Here is a 21,241-nt window from a genome sequence, read left to right as displayed (position 1 = left end):
GCTCAGTCGTGTCTGACTCTTTTCGATCCCATGGACTGCAGCACACGAGGCCTCCCTGCCCATCACCAGCTCTCGGGGTTTACCCAAACTCATGTCCATTGAGTCAGTGATGCCATCCAACCATCTCATCCTCTGTCGTCCATTTCTCCTCCTGCCCTCAATCTTTCCCAGCATCAGGGTCTTTTCAAATGAGTCAGCTCTTCATATCAGGTGGCCAAAGGATTGGAGTTTCAGTTTCAACATCAGTCCTTCCAATGAACACCCAGGACTGATCTCCTTTAGGATGGACTGGTTGGATCTCCTTGCAGTCCAAGGGATTCTCAAGAGTCTTCTCCAACACCATAGTTCAAAAGCATCAATTCTTCGGCGCTCAGCTTTCTTTATAGTTCAGCTCTCACATCCATACATGACCACTGGAAAAACCATAGCCTTGACTAGACAGGCCTTTGTTGGCAAAGGAATGTCTCTGGTTTTCAATATGCTGAAGAAGCTTTAAAGTTTTTTGTTTGTTTGTTTCTTCATAAAATTCCTCATGTCAGCAGATCACTTCTGATTTATTTCCATTGAGCATTTTATTTTGCAAAAGTCTCACCTGAAATTACACTTCCATGTGAGGGTAACTCCACTAACTCATTCATTACGATATTATCAATATCATTGAGCACACAAGTGCCATGAATTCCTAGATGGCAGATAATAGAATGACACAGCCCTGGCTCATCAGAACCTGAGATGAAAACTCTAAGATTTAATCCTCTGTTACTCTCAGGAGTATATTTAACTGAATAGAACAGGTAAGCAATGAGCAAGCTATCATTACATCAGAAGTGCTGGTTTCCACCAATAAGCAGTTAGACACATCTGAGTTTGAATCTCAACCCTATGACTCACTGATTACTTGAATGAACCCAGGTAAGCACTGAACCTCTCTGAGACTAACCAGAAAAAAAAGCAACAGAGCTATTAATGCCTGCCAAACAGCGTTGAGGTAAGAAAGTGAAGTAGCTTGTGTGAGTGATTTATATGTGCTCACTGTTCAGTTTCTAAAGAAAAAAATGTTTCTGGACTGTTTCTGCATTCTATGGTATAAAGTCCAACCCTAACCCTTGGCTTTTCTAGCTGAGCTTTCTCCTTCCTTCTTTGGGTGGGGCGGTAGGGGTGGGGGTGAGGGGAAAGTTCTGGAGCGGTGAGCTTGTTTCCCATCTCTGTCCAGTGGTTTTCCACTAGCCTCACCTCTGCGTTATTCAGTTGGTCACATTGGTTATCTTGTGTTTTAGTATCAAACACAGGCCTATGTTTATTGGGGAAATAAAGCCTGTAAGTCCTTTCTTTAAGCTCTTCCTAAAAAAAATATATGGCTGTATTTTCACATCTATTTCCTGAAGTTTCTGATGAACCTTCAGTATGTTTTATTATTTTCCACAGATGGTGATTCCTCAGGGAAGAATAGAAAAGAGGAAAATTATATTTTTGAGTCAAAGAGCAATCGAGGAGGAGGGGAACACCCGGCCCCAGAAGCAGGTAAATGTTCACCTTGGAAACTCATTGCAGGGTCGGAACAATTGCAGGACCATGTATCCTGTTGCTGAGGTTATCAAGCAAATTTACAAGAGTTCGTGACAAGAACAGGGATCTATGGGTCAGAAAAACTGTAAATTCTCATCTCCTATATCACACTTCATCTTGGGGCTCTTGAACTAGTATCTTCACAGGTTTTGTCCTCAGCTTTCTGTTCTATAAGTTGACTGGAGTGGATGATCACTACAGTCCCTTTCCCAGGCATAACATTCTGTGGAAGGAGTAATACTCAGGACACAGTGGTTAAGAACATGGGCTCTAGAATCAGATGCCAAGGTTCAAATCCCCTGCTCCATCACTAACTCCATGACCAGGTTATCTTCTCTCTCTGGGTCTCAATTTCCTCATTGGTCAGATGGGTGTAATAACTATACCCAGAGCTGTTAGGTAGAATAGATAGGATATCACTACAGAGCTTTTAGCATATTGCTTGGCTCATTTGATAAGTCATACAAGTGATGGCTATTATGACTGTTATTTGTGATCAACAAGGGCAGAGGTGTTAGAGTATACAGTTCTTTCTCCAAGTGCTTCAGTGACAAGAGATGGAAGACACAGGAATGGGGAAAGTGTGCAGGAGGTAGAGGGGATATTTAGTAAGTAGAAGAAGAATACTGTAATTTCATGGTTTTGGTTATTTTTAACTAGACAGGAAACACTTTCAACATAGTCCTGTAGAAAGGTAGATTTTGATCCTAAATCTCACAAACAAATTAGTAAAATACAATTTAGGAGAACAAAATATGATTATTAAGCTACAGATCTAAACACTGAGAAAACTTTCTTTTTACCCCAGAAGTAGTCTCATAACAATGGTCACATCTAATTTTTAAATAACATTGTTAAATAATGCATAAATTTTAAATAATAAATAAAATTTTAAATAATAAAATATCCAGATATCAAGTATCTAGATGCTGCCCAGTCTGTGGACCTGCTGGACTTAGCTGTCCCAGGATATTTGAATAAAAAGAGCCTGTTGGACTTTCCTGGTGGTCCAGTGGTTGAGAATCTGCCTACCAATGCAGGGGACGCCAGTTCAATCCCTGATCCGGGGAGATTCCACATGCTGTGGAACAATTAAGCCTGTGCGCCCCAACAAGAGAAGCCACCACAATGCGAAGCCAGCGCTGCGCAACCAGAGAGTAACCGCCTCTGCTCACAGCAACTGAGACCCAGTGCTGCAGTCAAGAAATAAAGAAAAAAGAAGAGCCTGCCCCCTGCCAACAGACACAGAGAACGGGGCTCGCCCCTTGCCTCCATGGCCAGATGTGTCCAGAGACCCTCGGTTCTGATTGCCCGGGGCCTGTCCTAATTGTTACACACCTGAGTGTCACTCTCAGTCTTGTGAACAGAAGTCCATCTACTTAGCTCATTCCTGAGAAAACTAGCATGGTGTGTTTTAGAAGTGTGTGTGTGTGTGTGTGTGTTAAGTCGATTCAGTCATGTCCAGCTCTTTGCAAACCCAGAGATTGTATCCTGCCAGGCTCCTCTGTCCATGGGATTTTCCAGGCAAGAATAGTGGAGTGGGTAGCCATTCACTTCTCCAGGGAATCTTCCAGACCCAGGGATCCAACCTGGATCTCATGTCTCTTGAATTGGCAGGTGGGTTCTTTACCAATAGCGCCTCCTGGGAAGCCCTTAGAAGAGGGAGGGAAATTTTAAATTACCTGAACTAAAAGCATTAAAGTATGCCAACGGAGTATTTAAAAGTTGAAAATAACTTTCAGCATCCTAGCAAGTACTTTATGGGAGACTTCATCTTCTTTGTCATCAAAGTGATTAATAAATCATTCTTGATTCATTAACCGGGAATCAGCTCTGACAATAGAGAAACCCTATGCCTGACTTTTTTTTGTTGTTTAGTCGCTAAATTGTATCCAACTCTTTTGTGACCTCAGCGACTGTAGTCCGCCAGTCTCCTCTGTTCATGGGCTTTCCCAGGCAAGAATGCTGGAGGTGGGTTGCAATTTCCTTATCCAGGGGATCTTCCCGACCCAGGGACTGAACCCTCGTCTCCTGCATTGGCAGGCAGATTCTTTACTACTGAGCCACTTGGGAAGCCCGTATCTGACTTTGGCAAACAGAAAATCCCCTTAGATTATATGCTGTTTTATGATTGCCATAGCTCCCTCTGAGTCCCATTCTTGGGACTCAATCACAGCTCTCTTCTCCTGAAGTCTAAACGCTGGCGTTCATCTTCAAACAAGTCACATGCATTTAGAAAGGCAACCTGTAATCAATTTCCTTCCCTGAACAAGCAGAACTGGGGCTGGGTGTTGGGATCCAGTTTGTAAGAAGGGGTTTTAGGTTCCTAGGGTTGACCAAAGTCTCTTTTTTATCCAGATCCTTTGTAACCTATATCCATCTTTGTGACTAGTACCAGAAGATGCAGGGAAACTGACACCTTCAGGGCCAAACTGAGCCCTTTCAAAACTTCTTTTCTCTGGGTTACCATTAGGAAACTGGAATGTATGCACCAGCTCGAGAGTCAAATTCTAGATGGTTGGTTTAACACAGACTTTTATTTTTTACAATTCTTTTTGGGAACACTGTGCATGTGTGGTCAGTCGTGTCCAACTCTTTGCAACCCCATGGACTGTAGCCTCCTAGCCTCCTCTGTCCGTGGGATTTTCCAGGTAAGAATACTGTGGTGGTTGCCATTTCCTTTTCCAGGGGACCTTCCCGACCCAAGGATCGAACCCACGCCTCCAGCGTCTCCTGCACTGGCAGGCAGATTCTTTGCCACTGAGCTACTTGGGAAGCCCTTGGGAATATTGGCCTCACTCAAAACACTGTTTTGTATCAAGAGTCACTGATGCAACCTCGTCATCCCCTCCTCCTGAACCCAGACAATTCCAGAATGTTCTTGAGAATTTTCTTCAGGAGTTTTACCTAGGATTCCACAAATATACCAGAGGTTGAAATGCCATTAGTGTGTACTCAGCTCCAGCTCCTCTTGTCTTGGAGAGGAGGCCAGCTATACCTGGGAATGATTTTAAGCTCAGAAAATCAAAGCTATCCCAGGTGGCGCTAGTGGTAAAGAACTTGTCTGTCAACGCAGGAGACACAAGAGACTCAAATTCCATCTCAGGGTTGAGAAGATCCCCTGGAGGAGGGCATGATGACCCACTCCTGTATTCTTACCTGGTGAATCCCATGGACAGAGGAGCCTGGCAGGCTACAGTCCCTGGGGCTGCAAGAGTCAGACACGACTTAGGGACTAAAGCATCACCATCAGGAGTGAACTTCCTTGGTTACATGCACCCAGTACCTGTCAGTACCCACCCTCTCTTTTTTTTCTTGGCCCCACTGTGCTCTATGTGGGATCTTAGTCCCCCAACCAGGGATCAAAGCCATGTCCCCAGCATTGGGAGCGTGGAGTCTTAATCACTGGACCACTAGGGAAGTCCCCCACCTTCTCTTCCTTCCCTCCCCTTTTTCCAAGGTCAGTATCCCGCCCTGACTTTGATAAGAACCTGTCAAAGTCCCTGATAAGGACCTTGCAGCTTCTTATCCCCTCAAGTTTGTTTTTCCATCATTTATTAACTCCCCGTGTTTCTAGTCTCCACTGGTTCATTCCCCTAGACACATTCAGCTCTCTCAAAACACACAGGAAACAAAACGGCATCCCTCAGCCTTCAGTCTCCCTGTAAATGAACTCCCACTTGCTAAGCGCAGTGGCCGCTCCAGGCGTCGCCTCACTTGACCTCTCCTTAGCATTCGATTCTGCTGACCACTCTCCTCTTGAAATAGCCTCGGCCCTCTGCTTCCAGGACTGCCCGCTCGGTTGGTTGCCAGCCATCCCTCTGACATGTCTCTTTCTATGCTTCCTGGCTCTCTTCTTTGCCTGCCCTCTTAAGTGTTGATGTCTCCTAGAGCCTTGTTCCTGGCCCTCTTCTCTCTTCCCTTTCTCTCTGGAAGTCCCACCCGGTTTTGTAGCTGCAACCACCACCTTAATCCTCAAGGGCTTCATGTGTTTGTTTGTTTTTAATTTTTCTTTGTTTATCTTACTTTGGCTGTGCTGGGTCTTTGTTTCGGTGCTCGAGGTTTCTCTAGTTGTGGTGAGCAGGGACCACTCTCCAGTTGGGGTGTGAAGGCTTCTCTTGTTGCGGAGCACAGGCTCCAGGACACGTGGGCTTCAGTACTTGCGGCACACGAGCTCAGTAGCTGTGGTGTACGGGCTTAGTTGCTCCATGGCCATGGGGGATCTTCCCAGGTCAGGGATCGAACCCATGTCTCCTACATTTGGCAGGCCGATTCTTAACCACTGGACCACCAGAGAAGTCCCAGCCTTTCACGTATTTAAGCCCAACTAATCAAAGAACCTAATAGAAAATTCTACCTGGATTGGCCTTAGGCATCTCAATATGAAACTGTCAAAATATAATCTCCCTCACCCATTCCAAATAAGCTCCATCATACATGTAAATCGTGCAAGCAAAAGTCCTAGGAATCAGATGCATGGACCACTCCTTTTTATATCTGCACTTCGTATATAATTCTACCTTAGTAACTATAATACTTTATTGTATCTTTTCATTTAAATGTCTTTCTTACCCAGATTTGAAGTCATTAGAAAACAATCTCATTTAACTTTTGAAGAAGTGGTATATATAGTGGTTCTGAAACCCAACTGTCTGTACCATGTACCATACTTAGTCAAGTCACTTAATCCTCGATAATTTAGTTCCCTCATTTGTAAAATGGGGATAAAAATAGTATGAACTCATATGGTGGTTGTGGGAATTAAAGTACTTCATGTATAAAGCACTCTTTACTATCTTTGATTACCAGTGTCAGGCACATGGCTATTAATGCAAAATGAATGAATATATAAATGAAAGAAAATATTATGAAGTCAGTTTATGCAGTGGAGATTTCGGCTCCTCTAGTTCCACCAGTTGGCAAGGCCCCTGTAGCTAAAAATATTTCCACCATACCATCTCCAAGCCTGGCCTGACTACAGAGCAGATAGGACTAAGAATAGACCCTGCTGAGCTTGATAAGACAGACTGATCTGGGGTACACTCTGTTCCTTTCAGACTCCTGGATGGCTCTAAAAGATGCCTCTAGTCTAGGTGTCTAGGACCAACCCCACAGGGAAAGAACCTGTGACGGAGAAGTAGTGATTTTTTTGCTTACTTTTTTTTTTTTTTAATTATTTATTTGGCTGCACCAGGTCTTAGTTGCAGCACCTAAACTCTTAGTTTCGGCATGTGGAATCTAGTTCCCTGGCCAGGGATTGAACCCGGACCCCCTGCATTGGGAGCATAGTCCTAGCCACTAGACCCCCAGGGGAGTCACTTCCTGAAGTTTTTAATAATGGTTCTACAGGCTCAGAGTAGGTTCTCTGGCTTTAGGAAATAAAAATGTCTTTAAGTCCTAACCAGAGCTAGGAATCAGGAGTTCGTCCATATTTATCTTAATGGAGAATGATCATGTACGAATCCATAAATGTAAGCTACAATGAAAATATATCCTATGGCTACAGGGTCTTTGCAGTTGTCTGTTTACAGGATGTCTGTTAAAGTTGGATATAGGGGAGTCTGACTGCAACATTTGTACCCGCTGATGGCATATGCATTTCATAGGAACTTGCCACACAAGTTGGCTTTAAGGAAGTCTGTGTTTGCGACCTAGACCTTCAGTTTACAAGCTGTGTGCTCTTAGGCCAATTACTTCATCTTTCTGTACCTCAGTTAATCTGCCAAACAGAGGTAGTGCAAGTACCTACTTGTAGTGTTAATAGTACTTGTAGTAGTACAAGTGCCTACTGAGTTGTTCAAGTGAAATAAAACAGCGCACGCAAAGTGCTCGTCACACAGCAGATTGTGGCCGCTATTGCTTAGTCGCTGACTCACCCTTGTTCATTCCTGGCCTTGTGCAGGTGCAGTGCTGCCTCTGGCCCTGGGTTTGGCTATCACCGCTTTGCTGCTCCTCATGGTTGCCTGTCGGCTACGACTGGTGAAACAGAAACTTAAACAGGCTCGTCCCATCACATCTGAGGAATCTGACTACCTCATAAACGGGATGTACCTGTAAGAGTGGAATCTAAATAGCTGAGCGCAAGGACATGTTTCACTTATAATTTATACATAGTTTGGGTCCTGATATTTATTACCTCTTCTGTTCTTAACTAAGCTTAAGAAAACTACTGAAAACCCTGGAAGATTCTGCAAATACTCAACCTTTGTTTTTACGTATTGATTTTCCGTGGGAAGTATGTGACACATTTTGAAATTTAGAGGAGTCCACATGATTACAGACTTTTACAAATCTGATTTATGTAAGCTGTCTCTAAAAATAGGAATTTGTAGTTAGCCAAGGCAGAAGATTCAGTGTCTCTAGAGGTGCCTGACAATGGCGGTGTTAACACTTTACTTCACAGAAGCCAGCCGTTGGCACTTCATAGCACCCCGCGTCCCTTGTCCCGTGGCCTTCTCCTTCCTCATTGTCAGCTTCCAGTGCTCTCCTTTCCCTTCTCCTCTTCAAAATCTGTTTCTGGGGATGGATCTCAAGGGAGCACACGCCTTCAATGAGATGTTATCCGTGGCAAGAATATCTAAGCTATAAGCCTAATGATGGGGTCAGTGAGGCCTGCAGGAAGGTAAATATCAGTTCTTTCCAATGGCTGACTGACATCATGTCATGTGGCTGCTTCATTCTCCCAAAGGAGAGTAACTCAGACTTTGGATTACAAGTAGCTCTAACAGGGTCATCAAGTGAGATAGAAAATTAAAGCAGAAGCAGAGAAACTGGCAGGTCAAAAACTTAACAGACACCTAGCTGAGGGAAAAATGAGCAAGGAAGATGTTTAGTTTTTTCTTGGATCTCTGCTAAATGCTGTTCAATGGTCCAGAACATAGCAGCTCACTTATATGGCCACTGGTTTTCAACATTAGTGTTGAGGAAAGAAAAAAAAAAAACACATTCAAATGGAAAAACAACACTGAATGGATCTCTGGGTACAGCTTTTGCAAAAATAAGAGTCAGTGATTCATGAATAAATAATCAACTTAAGAATCAGTGATTCTTCCATTCAGTGGAGTGATGCAGTTTTTTCCCATTATTTATTTAATGCTCTAAAATGTTACAGTATGCAAACAGCTAATGCCAGGCTTATATATTCCCAGAGCATAAGGGAGTTTTGCACAAATTCATCTTTATAGAAAACCAGCATCTAGCGTAGCATCTTTTACCTTTTAATCTGTAGGATTTTAAAGGCATATTATTTCCACCATTGCTTAATGCTGGGACAATACACATTCTAGAAATTACTCTACTGAGGCGAATGTATAATGTCTTCTATTTATATAATAGTTTTTTTTTTTTCTTACCATAAGTGGTAAATCTTTTAAGATACTTGAAAACCCTCTAGAAAACTATGTTTAGACTGAACCTGATGTAGGTTGTTCCTTTAGTAAAGGACTTAATTTGGGTTGGAGATATACATTAAGAAATGGGTAGTTAGTGGTAGGAAAACAAAGAAATTTGTTATTTTTTATTTCCTGAGAAACTCGAGCATTTTGTTGAATTTTAGAATTGAGCAAAGATTTAAATTTCTCATTAAGGAGTTTAGAGAAATGACTGTATGAATGAACTTAAGATGTTTGTATTCTTTATGTGATGCTGTGCAATTTGTTTTTATATAGAAGGATGTCACCTATAGCCATATCCAATAAAATAAAAACTGTTGAGGCATGCACCTTTCAGCACATCTTTTATACATGAAGAAATTAAAACACAATTTAGTATTGCTATGGTGTTGAAGTTCTTGATAAAAAGATGTCCCATGTCTATGTGTACAATATTCTTTAATAAATTGTATTTTATTCTTAAGCCTTTTTTTTTTTACAACTTTTAATACTTACTACTACAGATGGTCTCCAACTTAATATGTTGCTCTGACTTACCTTTTTTTTTTCCTTTATGATGGTGCAAAAGTGATACACATTCAATAGAAACCATACTTGAATTTTGAATTTGAACTTTTTCTTTGGCTAGTGATATGCTGTATATCTACTCTTGTGACCCTGGACAGTGGCAGCACAGGTCTTCCCCACCCCCCCAAGAAAATATCGTTTTTACTATTGATTGAAAACTGATACAATAGTGTTATCATGGAAATTTTGCAGCCTCTTTGATCCATAAGCTAATTTCTAGGCAAAATTCTGATAGGATAATCACCAACAAACCTCAATAAACAAATAGTGCTGGCAAAAGAAATTACTCCATGTGATGCAAGGCTGTAAGGGGCATAGTAATGTTCAAGGTGTGGGAATTCAAATACAGATGTCCTCAGCTGCCCTAGGTCCCTGGATCGTTGCCTCTTGTATTAATACTTAAAGTATCCTCACTATTACCATCACCAGCCTGGATACTCTGCCCAAGTGAGAATGAGTTCTTTAGACCCAGCAGCCCTAGAACTTCCTCTCACGTTAGGAAAGAAAAAGGGAAGGAAGGGAAGGGAAAGGGAAGACAAGCTGCACAGGAAATGGGGGTGGGGATGGGGGGCGGGGATGGGGTGGGGAGAGAATGAGGAAAGGAGGCAGGCTTTCACGGCCGGGAGAGCACTCCAGGAACTAAAGCAAGGGGGCATGCAAGAGTCCTACCCCGGACAACACGGGTCAGTTAGGGAAAAAGAGCCTGGAGTGGGGAACCGACACGACTGCTGTAGCAGTGATAGTGGATGGATTAGGCATAGGGAAATTATCAGGCTTTTTTCCTCTTTATTATGATATATAAACAGAAACTTCCTTGGGCTCCAAGGGCCAACCAGTTTCTCTTCAAGCAGGATTTCTTAGTAGTGCTCTATTGGGTCTCTTCTTTGAGTAAAACATATGTAAATTAAAAGTTCATATAGTTAAAATTCATTCATCTTTACCCATTAATAAATGGTGCTTGTTTAAATCCACTCCTCCTTATTCAACATTTTTTTAAATCTTTTGGTTTTTTTTTTTTGCCACACAGCATTTCAGATTTCAGTTCCCTGACCCGGGATCAAAGCCCGGCTCCTGCAGTAGAAGCTTTGAGTCTTAACCACTAGACTCCCAGGGAAATTCCTAAACATTTTTTAATTCAAAAAGTGTGAAGTCCAAGAGCAAGGCTTGGCATAGCATGTGTCTTCACCAATCAGATGCCACTTATTAGTTTGTCTTATCAGATTTATTAACTGTCCCCTCAACCAGACTGCAGACTACCCACCCCTTGAGAGTAAGGGCCTTTTTCTATCCCCAAGACCTAACAAAGAGACTTAACATAAATTGTTGGAAGGATACAGATGAGTGAATAAGTTGAAGAATTAATTTAAAGTCCTTGAGAATACTTGACCTTTGAAACTATCGCAAATTGCAAGTCCTGAATCAAAAGAGTTCATGGCCAGAAGCAATACTAACCACAGCAAACTGAAGCCAGCAATGAACTCACAAGTTTTGGTTATCAACTAATGCAAGTTTCCTGTGCCTAAGACATTGCCCAAGAAGAGACACTGGTCAAAGATGTATGTACAACTTTTTAAAGAAGTTTTTAAAGAAGTAATATTTTAGACTTTAACTTAAGAGGTGGGGGAAAGTTGCCTCAGCACCTCTCTAAGGCTCTGCCTGCCAGAATCATACACACTTGCACACAACAGAGCGAAGGGCTTTGCTGGGAGTGCTGGTTCTGATAGGTTCTGGAGCGTGTATTTCTTCAAGATTTAGAGCCCTTAAAAAAACTAAGATCCTGCTGTAAAAGAGAAGATCACAACATTTAAGCAAGATCCCAACGTGTTACAGACTTAAACTCATTTTACAGTTGTTATATTAATAAATCTATTTGTAGGTCATAGATGGGTTTTGGTAAATTTATCCTTAATCTGCTCTTCCTTGACATCAAGTCAATTCATTCATTCATTCAGCATATATGGTACACCTACAAGAGGCCCCATGTTAGGCAAAGAAAAATAATAAATGAGGTGAAGTTCTTGTCCCCAAGAAACACAGTTACATTCCTCAAATGTGCAGTTAGATTAATGCTGTTAACTTACTCAGATCTCACAAAATGGAGCATCAGAGAAACAACATTTTCTCTGTGGTCTTAGCATTCTGTACCTGGTGGACATATGGCTCTTCTATATTCAAACACCACCAATGCCTCTTTCATTTTTAACTTTATTTGGCAAAGCAGCACTGCATAAACTGTTCAGTAACTAGGACACAGCTTACACAGCATGTTAAATCCATATACATTATGAGCAGCAAGTTAGAAACAGAAAAAACAACACTAAGCTACAAGTCTCCTATCATTTTTAAAGAGCAAAAGGAAGAACTATGTCAGTTATGTCCAATCTGAACAGCCGAGTGTTTTAAGGGACATCACCTGCCATCTCCTTAAGTTTTAATATTTACAAATGCTTAGTTTTAAGGTAACAAAGCAGCTGATTGTATCTACAACATGCTATTCTATGACACCACATCAAAAGCTTTAAAAAGGAAGCTCATCTCTATTTTCTTAGTAGCATCTAACATATACCCAAAAACCAAGAATCTTAACTTGTGAATGGTGGTGTTATCTGCTGCACAAAAGCAATTCGATAAATTAACATCAGAACAGAATTAAGTGCCTAAGAAAAGAAAAGTCACTCCTCAAAATCAATTCACAAACCATGTTTTCCATTTTGCAGAACCTCTTCTTTTAATATTTAAAGGAAAACGTGGGCATGTTAAAGTAATAATACACAAATTTATATTTTTCATCCTTCTTTCCAATCTGGCTTCTGTGCCTCTCTGAAGAATTAGAAACCCCACAAATCCACACATTTTCATGCTGAAAATAGTGTAAGAAAGTTCAAAACAAGCTGTGATGCTGTTGATTTTCAAAAGCTTTGAGGACTGAGATGAGCAATCCACTGTAATATTATTATACTGGTCAAGCTGATGTTGCTTTTACAGTTCATCCCTGGGGGGAGAAAGAGAGAAATATATAAGTAGGAGTTACATATGATAAAACTTGGCTTTCTAACAGTTTAGATACAACTAATAAATCAGTAAAAATATACTGATCCCCAAGCAACATATTACATTAAAAAAAAACAAAAACAAAAAAAACCCTAAGCAAATGATTGAGGTCAAAGCAGAAATGGAAATCAGCCATTTCAAACATTGTTCATGCTACTCCAGAATGAATAATGAAAACTAAAGGGCCTGAATTTTTTATTTTTTAATTCAAAAGTAATTTTTTTCCTTCAAGACCAAAAATTCAGAGAAATGATAACTTTTAGATCCAGGATCTTGCTAATACTATTTATTGTAAAATAATAACGAGTATTTAGAGTTCAGATAAGTCTTTATAGTTAATATTCACAAAACTGGACAAAAATTTAGTCTTTTGTTTAGAGTATCTGTTGAGTATATTGTTGAGCAATCACTGAGTGGGTTAATGTCAACCCAAACTCTGTGAGAAAAAGCATCATCTGTAGGTATAATACACCTGTCAGCTGATGTCATAAGGCAGCTTTACCAGCTCTAAGAGAAAGCATTTGCTCAGCCAGGTGCAGCACTATACCAGCAACCGCCAGTGAGAGGAAGAAGGAATGAAAATGCAGTCTAAAGTAAACTGTATGGTATATAAATTATACCTCTTAATAAAGTTGCTGAAAGCGAAAAAATAAAGCTACCAGAAAAGCTTCTTATTTGAGGATAATCTGAGGAACAAGCAACACTGTTAAATATTCAAGTACTTTAGGGGTAAAGAAGGATGATGTTTGCAACTAAATGTCAAATGATTCAGGGGAAAAAAAAGTTACATATGTGTGTATGTATATGTGTGTTTATATATAGAAAGAGGGAATGAAGAGGAATGTGGAAAGTGTTAATAATTGTTAACTCTGGATGAAGAGATTCAGGAGCTCTTTGCACAATTCTTGCAACTTGTCTGTAACAAAATTTTTTTTATGTTTTTAAAAAGCTGTTAAATAAATTTGAAGGGAAGATAAATAAAGATAAAAATAAAATCTCCCAGGTACATGGTGAATTAAGGGATTTTTGGACAATATGGTATTTTCTATAAAATATGAATTTTATAAATTGTACAAGAAAATATTTTAAAAATGATTTCTCCTATAAGCTGTCTTTGTCATACAGTACTGTTAAATGATAAGTTATCAGTTCTGGCTCCTCTTAATATATTCTTCCAAATAATATAAGTACTATAATTCTCATAAAACAGTTTTTACTGAAATTCATGCAAGCATTAAAATACTTAAAGAGTTTACTTGCAAAATGCTCTGTTCATAAATTTACTTGCGCTTTTTAAAATATGAATTAAAAATACTATTGTTTTTTAATAATTTTACATTTTATTTACCAGTTGCAAGGTACTAAGGATTTTGTCAACAGATATCCTTATTGCCCAACAATATAGTACAACATTTCTAAATATCCTCTCCATTTAAAAATTTTTTTGAAAAGGGAAAAGGATTAAAAACTCTCAACAAACTGGGTATAGAGGGAACGTACCTCAACATAATAAAGGCCACATATGACAAGCTCACAGCTAACATCATTCTCAATGGTGAAAAACTGAAAGCTTTTCCTCTAAAATCAGGAACAAGACAAGGATGCCCACTCTCGCCACTTTTATTCAACATAGTACTGGAAATCCTAGCCAGAGCAATTAGGCAAGAAAAAGAAATAAAAGGCATCAAAATCGGAAAGAAAGACGTAAAACTGTCTCTTTTTGCAGATGATAACTAACTAAAATTAGTTGTTTCTATATACTAATAATAAACTATCAAAAGAAAAATAAAGAAAACAATCTCATTTACAATTATAGCAAAAAGAATAAAATATCTAGAAGTAAATTTAATCAAGGAGGTGAAAGAGTTGTACACTGAAAACTATAGAATGTTAACGAAAGATACTGAAGATGACACAAATAAATGTAAATATATTTCGTACCCATGAACTGGAAGGATTAATAGTTAAAATATCCATACTACCCAAAGTAATCTACTGAATCAATACAATCCCTATCAAAATTTCAATGACATTCTTCACACAAATAGAACAATCCTAAAATTTGTATAAAACCACAAGAGACTCCAAATAGCCAAGGCAATCTTTAGAAAGAACAATAAGACTGGAGGTATCACACTCCCTGACTTCCAACTATATTACAAAGCCAAAGGAATCAGAACAGTATGGTACTTGGCATAAACACAGACATAGAGACCAATGGAACAGAGTAACGAGCCCAGAAATAAACTCATGCATATATGGTCAATTAATCAGGAGCCAAAAATATATGATGAAGAAAGAACAGTCTCTTCAATAAGTGGTGTTGGGAAAACTGGACAGCCACATAAAAATGGAATGAAACTGGACCTCTATCTTAACACCACATCCCAAAAAATCAAAATGGATTAAAGACTTGAATGTAAGACCTAAACTTATTGTGATGATCATTTTGCAATATACCAAATCACTATGTTGTACACCTAAAACTACTACAATGCTATATGTCAATTATATCTCAACAAAACTGGTGGAAAAAAAATCATACCATTAAAAAATATTTAATGATGAGGGACAATGTTGATGATAGTTTATTAAACAAAGAGAGATTATAAAATAAAGCTATGATCTCAGGACTACAAGAGATGTATATACTTCTACGGATATAGAGAAAAGAAAAAATCTATAAAATGTTAATAAGAGGTGATCTCTAAATTCGGGGATTATGGGTGACTTTTATTCTTTTGTGTTTGTTTTTTTCCTATTTTTACAATGCATGTACATTACTTTGATAGGAACTGTACTGTGGAAACCAAATAGAAGGCAATTTATATTAACAGTATCCTCCCTCCCCTAACCCACACACACACACACATGAAAAGAAATTAAGTTTACAGATCTGAATTATAAGGTGTTAAGGAAATTATTTAAGGTGTTAAGGAAAACCAAAAATTTGCTGCCATGGCATGTATAACCTTGTTACATCCTACAACTCCAAAATCTATTAACCTTCTTAATTTTTCCTAATATTTAAAATTCCACATAACCATATTTTTCTTTATCTGACTTACATGCATAGATCATTTAAGATGAAAAATAGTATGTACTAAATTTCTACAAAGGCTCTTTAAAACTGCTATATATGTGCTAATATTAGATTCAGTTCAGTTCAGTTCAGTTGCTCAGTAGTGTCTAACTCTTTGTGACCCCAAGGACTGCAGCACGTCAGGCTTCTCTGTCCATCACCAACTCCTGGAGCTTGCTCAAACTCATGTCCATCGAGTCAGTGATGCCATCTAACCATCTCATCCTCTTTTGTCCCCTTCTCCTCCCACCTTCAATCTTTCCCAGCATCAGGGTCTTTTCCAATGAGTCAGTTCTTCACATCAGGTGGCTGAAGGACTGGAGTTTCAGCTTCAGCACCAGCCCTTCCAAAGAATATTCAGGATTGATTTCCTTTAGGATGGACTGGTTGGATCTCCTTGTAGTCCCAGGGACTCTCAAGAGTCTTTTCCAACACCACAGTTCAAAAGCATCAATTCTTCAGCACTCAGCATTCTTTATGGTCCAACTCTCATATCTATACATGACTACTGGAAAAACCATAGCTTTGACTAGATGGACCTTTGTTGGCAAAGTAATGTCTCTGCTTTTTAATATGCTGTCTAGGTTGGTCATAGCTTTCCTACCAAGGAGCAAGCGCCTTAATTTCATGGCTGCAGTCAACATTTACAGTGATTTTGGGGCCTCCCAAAAATAAAGTCTGTCACTGTTTCTCCATTGTTTTCCCATCTATTTGCCATGAAGTGATGGGATCGGATGACATGATCTTAGTTTTCTGAATATTGAGTTTTAAGTCAGCTTTTTCACTCTATTTCATCAAGAAGCTCTTTAGTGCTTCTTCACTTTCTGCCCTAAGGGTGGTGTCATCTGCATATTTGAGGTTACTGATATTTCACCCGGCAATCTTGATTCCAGCTTGTGCTTCATCCAGCCCAGCATTTTGCATGATGTACTCTGCAAATGTTAAATAAGCAGGGTGACAAAATATACAGCCTTGACGTACTCCTTTCCCAATTTGGAACCAGTCTGCTGTTCCTTGTCTGGTTCTAACTGTTGCTTCTTGACCTGCATACACGTTTCTCAGGAGGCAGGTCAGGTGGTCTGGTGTTCCCTTCTCTTGAAGAATTTTCCACAGTTTGTTGTGATCCACACAAAGGATTTGGTGTAGTCAATAAAGCAGAAATAGAAGGTTTTTTTTTTAACTCTCTTGCTTTTTTGATGATCCAACGGATACTGGCAATTTGATCTCTGCTTCTTCTGCCTTTTCTAAATCCAGCTTGAACATATGGAAGTTCACCGTTTATGTACTGTTAAAGCCTGGCTTGGAGAATTTTGAGCATTATTTTGCTAGTGTGTGAGATGAGTCCAATTGTGTTGTAGTTTGAATATTCTTTGGCATTGTCTTTCTTTGAAATTGGAATGAAAACTGACCTTTTTCAGTCCTGTGGCCACTGCTGAGTTTTCCAAATTTGCTGGCATACTGAGTGCACCACTTTAACAGCATCATCTTTTAGGATTTGAAATAGCTCAACTGGAATTCCATCACCTCCACTAGTTTTGATCTTAGTGATGCTTCCTAAGGCCCACTTGACTTCATATTATTTAGATTAGATTAATTATTTAGATTGCTTAGATTATTTAGTTTCATATTAACTGGATTAATAACTATATGTAACATATTACTTTATTGTATAATAAATAATTATACACATAATTATTAGGCTAATAACTGTAAGACACTAATATTTAGTATTTTATATTCTTTATCAAGAACAACTGAAAATATGTACTGTCAGGAAATAGCAATCAAAATCTATGAATGTTTTCTAATTAATGGGCTTTCTGAGGTAATACAAGCTTTGTACAATTAACTTTGTGCAAAGCATTATGAAAGACATAAAAAGAATTCCAAAAGTAACAATATATCCTAGCCTTTAAGGATGCAAAGTTTATCATAATGCTGTGTAACACGTGTAAAGAAATTAAAAAGGGACAGTATAGAACAATTTGGAACACAGGATGAATTGGATAAAGAAATTAAAAAGGGACAGTACAGAAACAATTCAGAACACAGGACCTATGAACACAGATCAATTGGACCTATACCATCAATCCTAGAAATGCCCAGTCAGTTCAAAACATCCTTTTCATGAGTACATGGCACTTTAAGAAGACATCAATAGATAAAGTACTTATGGAACAAGAACCCTGAAACATTCCTCTGTTTCACAAAACAGAGATGGACTTATTCCATCGACCCTTGTGGCTATTAAAAACAAAAATAAAACTTACCAGAAGATTAACAAAATGTTGATTTCTAGGTATGTAAAATAAACATGTATAAAATAAAATATAAATATTTGCATTTAGTTAGTTGCAACCAACTAATGCAACTATTACCTATCTATAGTCTTGAACATAATACCACAGATTCTAGGTCTACAGCCTATCTATCTGGCATTCTCTCTCCTTTAAATTAATCCATCAGAATTGCAAGGAATATTTTTCCAAGTATAAGGGGACAAAAGTCGACATTCAAGTTTCCAGGTTTATCTGACATGAAAATTCGGCATGCCCACTAAGTCCTCTCTCTTTTTCTTTTTCCCCATCTAGTTTCTATCACATCTTTCCAGCAAAGATTGGATCTCACTCTCACAGAGCACTCGCCTTAGCTCTGGATGCCTCAATTAGAGAAGGATGGAAAGCAGGTGAGAAATAAGGGAATATTCTAAGAAAGCACTGGGATGAGTCCTTAAATTAATCCTGAAGAAAAAAATCATCTAGCCTGACAAGAAACTGACTTAGGAAGCTTTTTACATAATTACCATGTGAGATGAGAAAATATAAGTGACTTTTTAATCACATTCTATCCTTACCACCACTGCTTTAATTCAGCCCACCATCACCGCGCCCCTGATTTGCCATAGGTATATTCTATTTCTGGCTATAGCTTTATCCCTTTCCAATCTACTCTCTACCCTACTACCAAAATTATCTTTCTGAAATGGAATTCTGATCCCTTCACTGCCTGGCCTGAACACTTGCTCCCTACCACCCTCAAGCCAGAGTTAACACACTGCTAACTGCCTGTTTGTCTCCTTTTTTGGATCCTCTACCTAACTGTAAGTTCCACTAGAATGGTCAGTTTCAAATTCACAGCTGTGTATTCCTGGCCCTGCAGCAAGGCCCACATAGTGGGCACACACTTGTTGAATTAATGATGTATTAGAGGGGTCATCACACTGAAGATACTTAACAAATTTAACAGAATTGCCAAAAAAAAGTATTAGATACTGCTTTTTCAAAGGCAATTTAAAACAAATGCATTTTTTTTTCCCTGTCAAGGACAGTTTAAGCATAGGTTAGCCTGATGGCAGTAGAAACAGGACATATAAAAACTAGACACCTTCTCAAATCTTTCATACCTAAATTTAAAAAGAAGCAGAGATACCTGCTCCATGCGAGGAAAGGGGAAGGAAGGAGGTGGTGAGAGCTGACTTCAGACTACATCTGGCTGAGGACCTCTTCCTCCCTGACTTAAAGTTAAGTCTGTCTGCTGTGATGCCCTGGTAGAGAGAAGAGGGCAGCGGCAGAGAGAGCTGAGGTGACTCCTACATGTGGGAGCAGCTGCTTCGCTCTATAGCTACAGCTCCTGTCAGAGACCCCCACTCCCCACCCGGTCTCTGCTCTCAGTGGGTTCCAGTAAAATCGTTTCCTCACCTTTAAGTCTAGAGAGGTAACAGCTTCCTACCATCACCTTGGAAATCCCTGGTCCCTGGCTATGCCACATCCTTCACCGGTTCCCATAACTTTTCCCATGTTTCTTTGAATAGTCCCTTCATTAAAATCACTTCAAAATCCTGGCTAAGCACACTTGGACCTTGACTGACAATTTATGAACACAAAAAGGAATAGCAGATGAATGGGCCCTTAAGATTTTAAGTTAACCGTTGATTTAGCTTTACTCTTTCAAACATTCTATTTTCTAATAATTTCTTTCAGCACAAATTTAACGTCAGTTTTTTTTTTTCAACTTCATTTCCAGATTCTGTTTTATATTCTTTAAACTTCATGATTTACAACTAAGCAACTGATTATCTCTGTAATTATAACTACATCTTTGGACATACGAAAATGTGTTTGAAAAGATAGTAAATTTGCAATAGAAAAAAATAGAAAATCCTCTTAGTACAACTGGAGAAAAGTTTCCTATGTGCATACATGTAAAATTGCTCAGTATTTTTAAAAGTTGAAGGCCAAAAAGAAAACCAAGTATATATATATTTAAATATTCGGTAAATGACTGAACAATTGTCCATAGATTTAAAAATTATTCTAAATTTAATACAAATAGTTTAGTCTTATCAGGGGTAAAATACAGGTAAGTGGAAGCCTGAAGCTTATATAATTGGGTAAGGGTGGGGGCAGGTTGAACTGCTTTATGAAGGGGAAAAAAAAAAGTACACTAAAAACGAGGTTATGTATATAAAATTTGGTATAAGGCCATGACTGGCCCAAAGCAAGTGAGGGCCCAGAAACTTAAGTTTCATTACCTTCAAGCTAAATCTACCTCTGGTTATAAAAACAAAACTCGTTTTGTATATATCTGGTTATAAAAACAAAAAGCACTCTTACCTGATACCCTATTTCAGTAATATCAGTGATATGTTTGCTGCATTTATAGAGCAGCAATCATAATATTTTGTAATTATATAGCCATACTAGAAGCAAAGTGAAGGAAGTTTGTAACTATATCTGATCCTAATTGACAAGACTGCTAGCTTTTAAAAAAATTTTTTAAAGAAGTGGCTGTGCTCCAGGTTAGAATTCAAAGAAAACAGCTATAACTACATGGTGAAGTGAAAGTCGCTCAGTCATGCCCAGCTGTTTAAGACCCCATGGACTGACTATACATGTAATTCTCCAGGCCAGAATACTGGAGTGGGTAGCCTTTCCCTTCTCCAGGGGATCTTCCCAATCCAGGAATCGAACCCAGGTCTCCTGCATCGCAGGTGGATTCTTTACCAGCTGAGCCACAAGGGAAGTCCTTAACTTTATTAACAACTACATTAGGTGAAGAATTAAAATGCATTTCCTAATAAGGATTAACAGAAATGGCCAGTCAGAATTAATCAAAAGTAAAACTCAGTTTTGAACAGAGTTAAGATTCATTACCACTTTTGCTGTTAAACATTCATTAAAAAGGCATCTTTCCTCTTTCCAGAAAACAAAATTGAGAGGTCTATGAAGCCTGGTGTGTTGCAGTTCACGGGGTCACAAAGAGTCAGACACTACTTAGCGACTGAAAAACAACATTAAATCTATAATCGCCATTTTACTTATTAATTAAGAAATCATCTTAAAATAAGTACCTCTGTCAAGTAAAAACAGATTCTAAAACAAGGAAACAATGAGACCTTTCTTATTTTGGCAGGTAATTTCAAGTAGTCTTAGCTAATGTCTTACTTATGGATCTCACTCCCTCCCCCTGGTGAGAGTGGGCAGGGGAAGAAGGAAGACAGGAAACAGAGAAAGCTTGGCTTCAAAGAGAATATCCAAAGATGCTGAGACACAGAAACAAAAGTGGGCGTTAAACGAGCCATGCT

The 21,241-nt window shown here is 39.0% G+C and overlaps 2 protein-coding genes across 3 annotated transcripts in view; one reads left to right on the top strand and one right to left on the bottom strand.

The window, feature by feature from the left end:
* Nucleotides 1–9,420, top strand: part of LRP11 (LDL receptor related protein 11) — a 52,469-nt gene extending 43,049 nt beyond the window's left edge. Inside the window, exons 6-7 of the mRNA XM_043888204.1 lie at nt 1,426–1,521; nt 7,469–9,420. Coding sequence (XP_043744139.1) covers nt 1,426–1,521; nt 7,469–7,623 — 251 coding nt within the window. The 3' untranslated portion in view covers nt 7,624–9,420. The remainder of the gene's footprint in view (nt 1–1,425; nt 1,522–7,468) is intronic.
* A 2,289-nt stretch (nt 9,421–11,709) lies between these two features.
* The window catches only part of PCMT1 (protein-L-isoaspartate (D-aspartate) O-methyltransferase), a 43,002-nt gene continuing 33,470 nt past the window's right edge, over nt 11,710–21,241 (bottom strand). The window contains exons 8-9 of one of the 2 annotated variants that reach the window (XM_043888206.1): nt 14,076–14,219; nt 11,710–12,516 (exon numbers count right to left, since the gene is read on the bottom strand). In XM_043888206.1, coding sequence (XP_043744141.1) covers nt 12,504–12,516; nt 14,076–14,219 — 157 coding nt within the window. In that variant the 3' untranslated portion in view covers nt 11,710–12,503. The remainder of the gene's footprint in view (nt 12,517–14,075; nt 14,220–21,241) is intronic. The other variant, XM_043888207.1, reaches the window with a different exon arrangement.

The sequence above is a fragment of the Cervus elaphus genome, chromosome 26 (genome assembly GCF_910594005.1).
Source record: "Cervus elaphus chromosome 26, mCerEla1.1, whole genome shotgun sequence".
NCBI lineage: Eukaryota > Metazoa > Chordata > Mammalia > Artiodactyla > Cervidae > Cervus > Cervus elaphus.
This window is presented reverse-complemented; position numbering and strand designations above follow the sequence as displayed.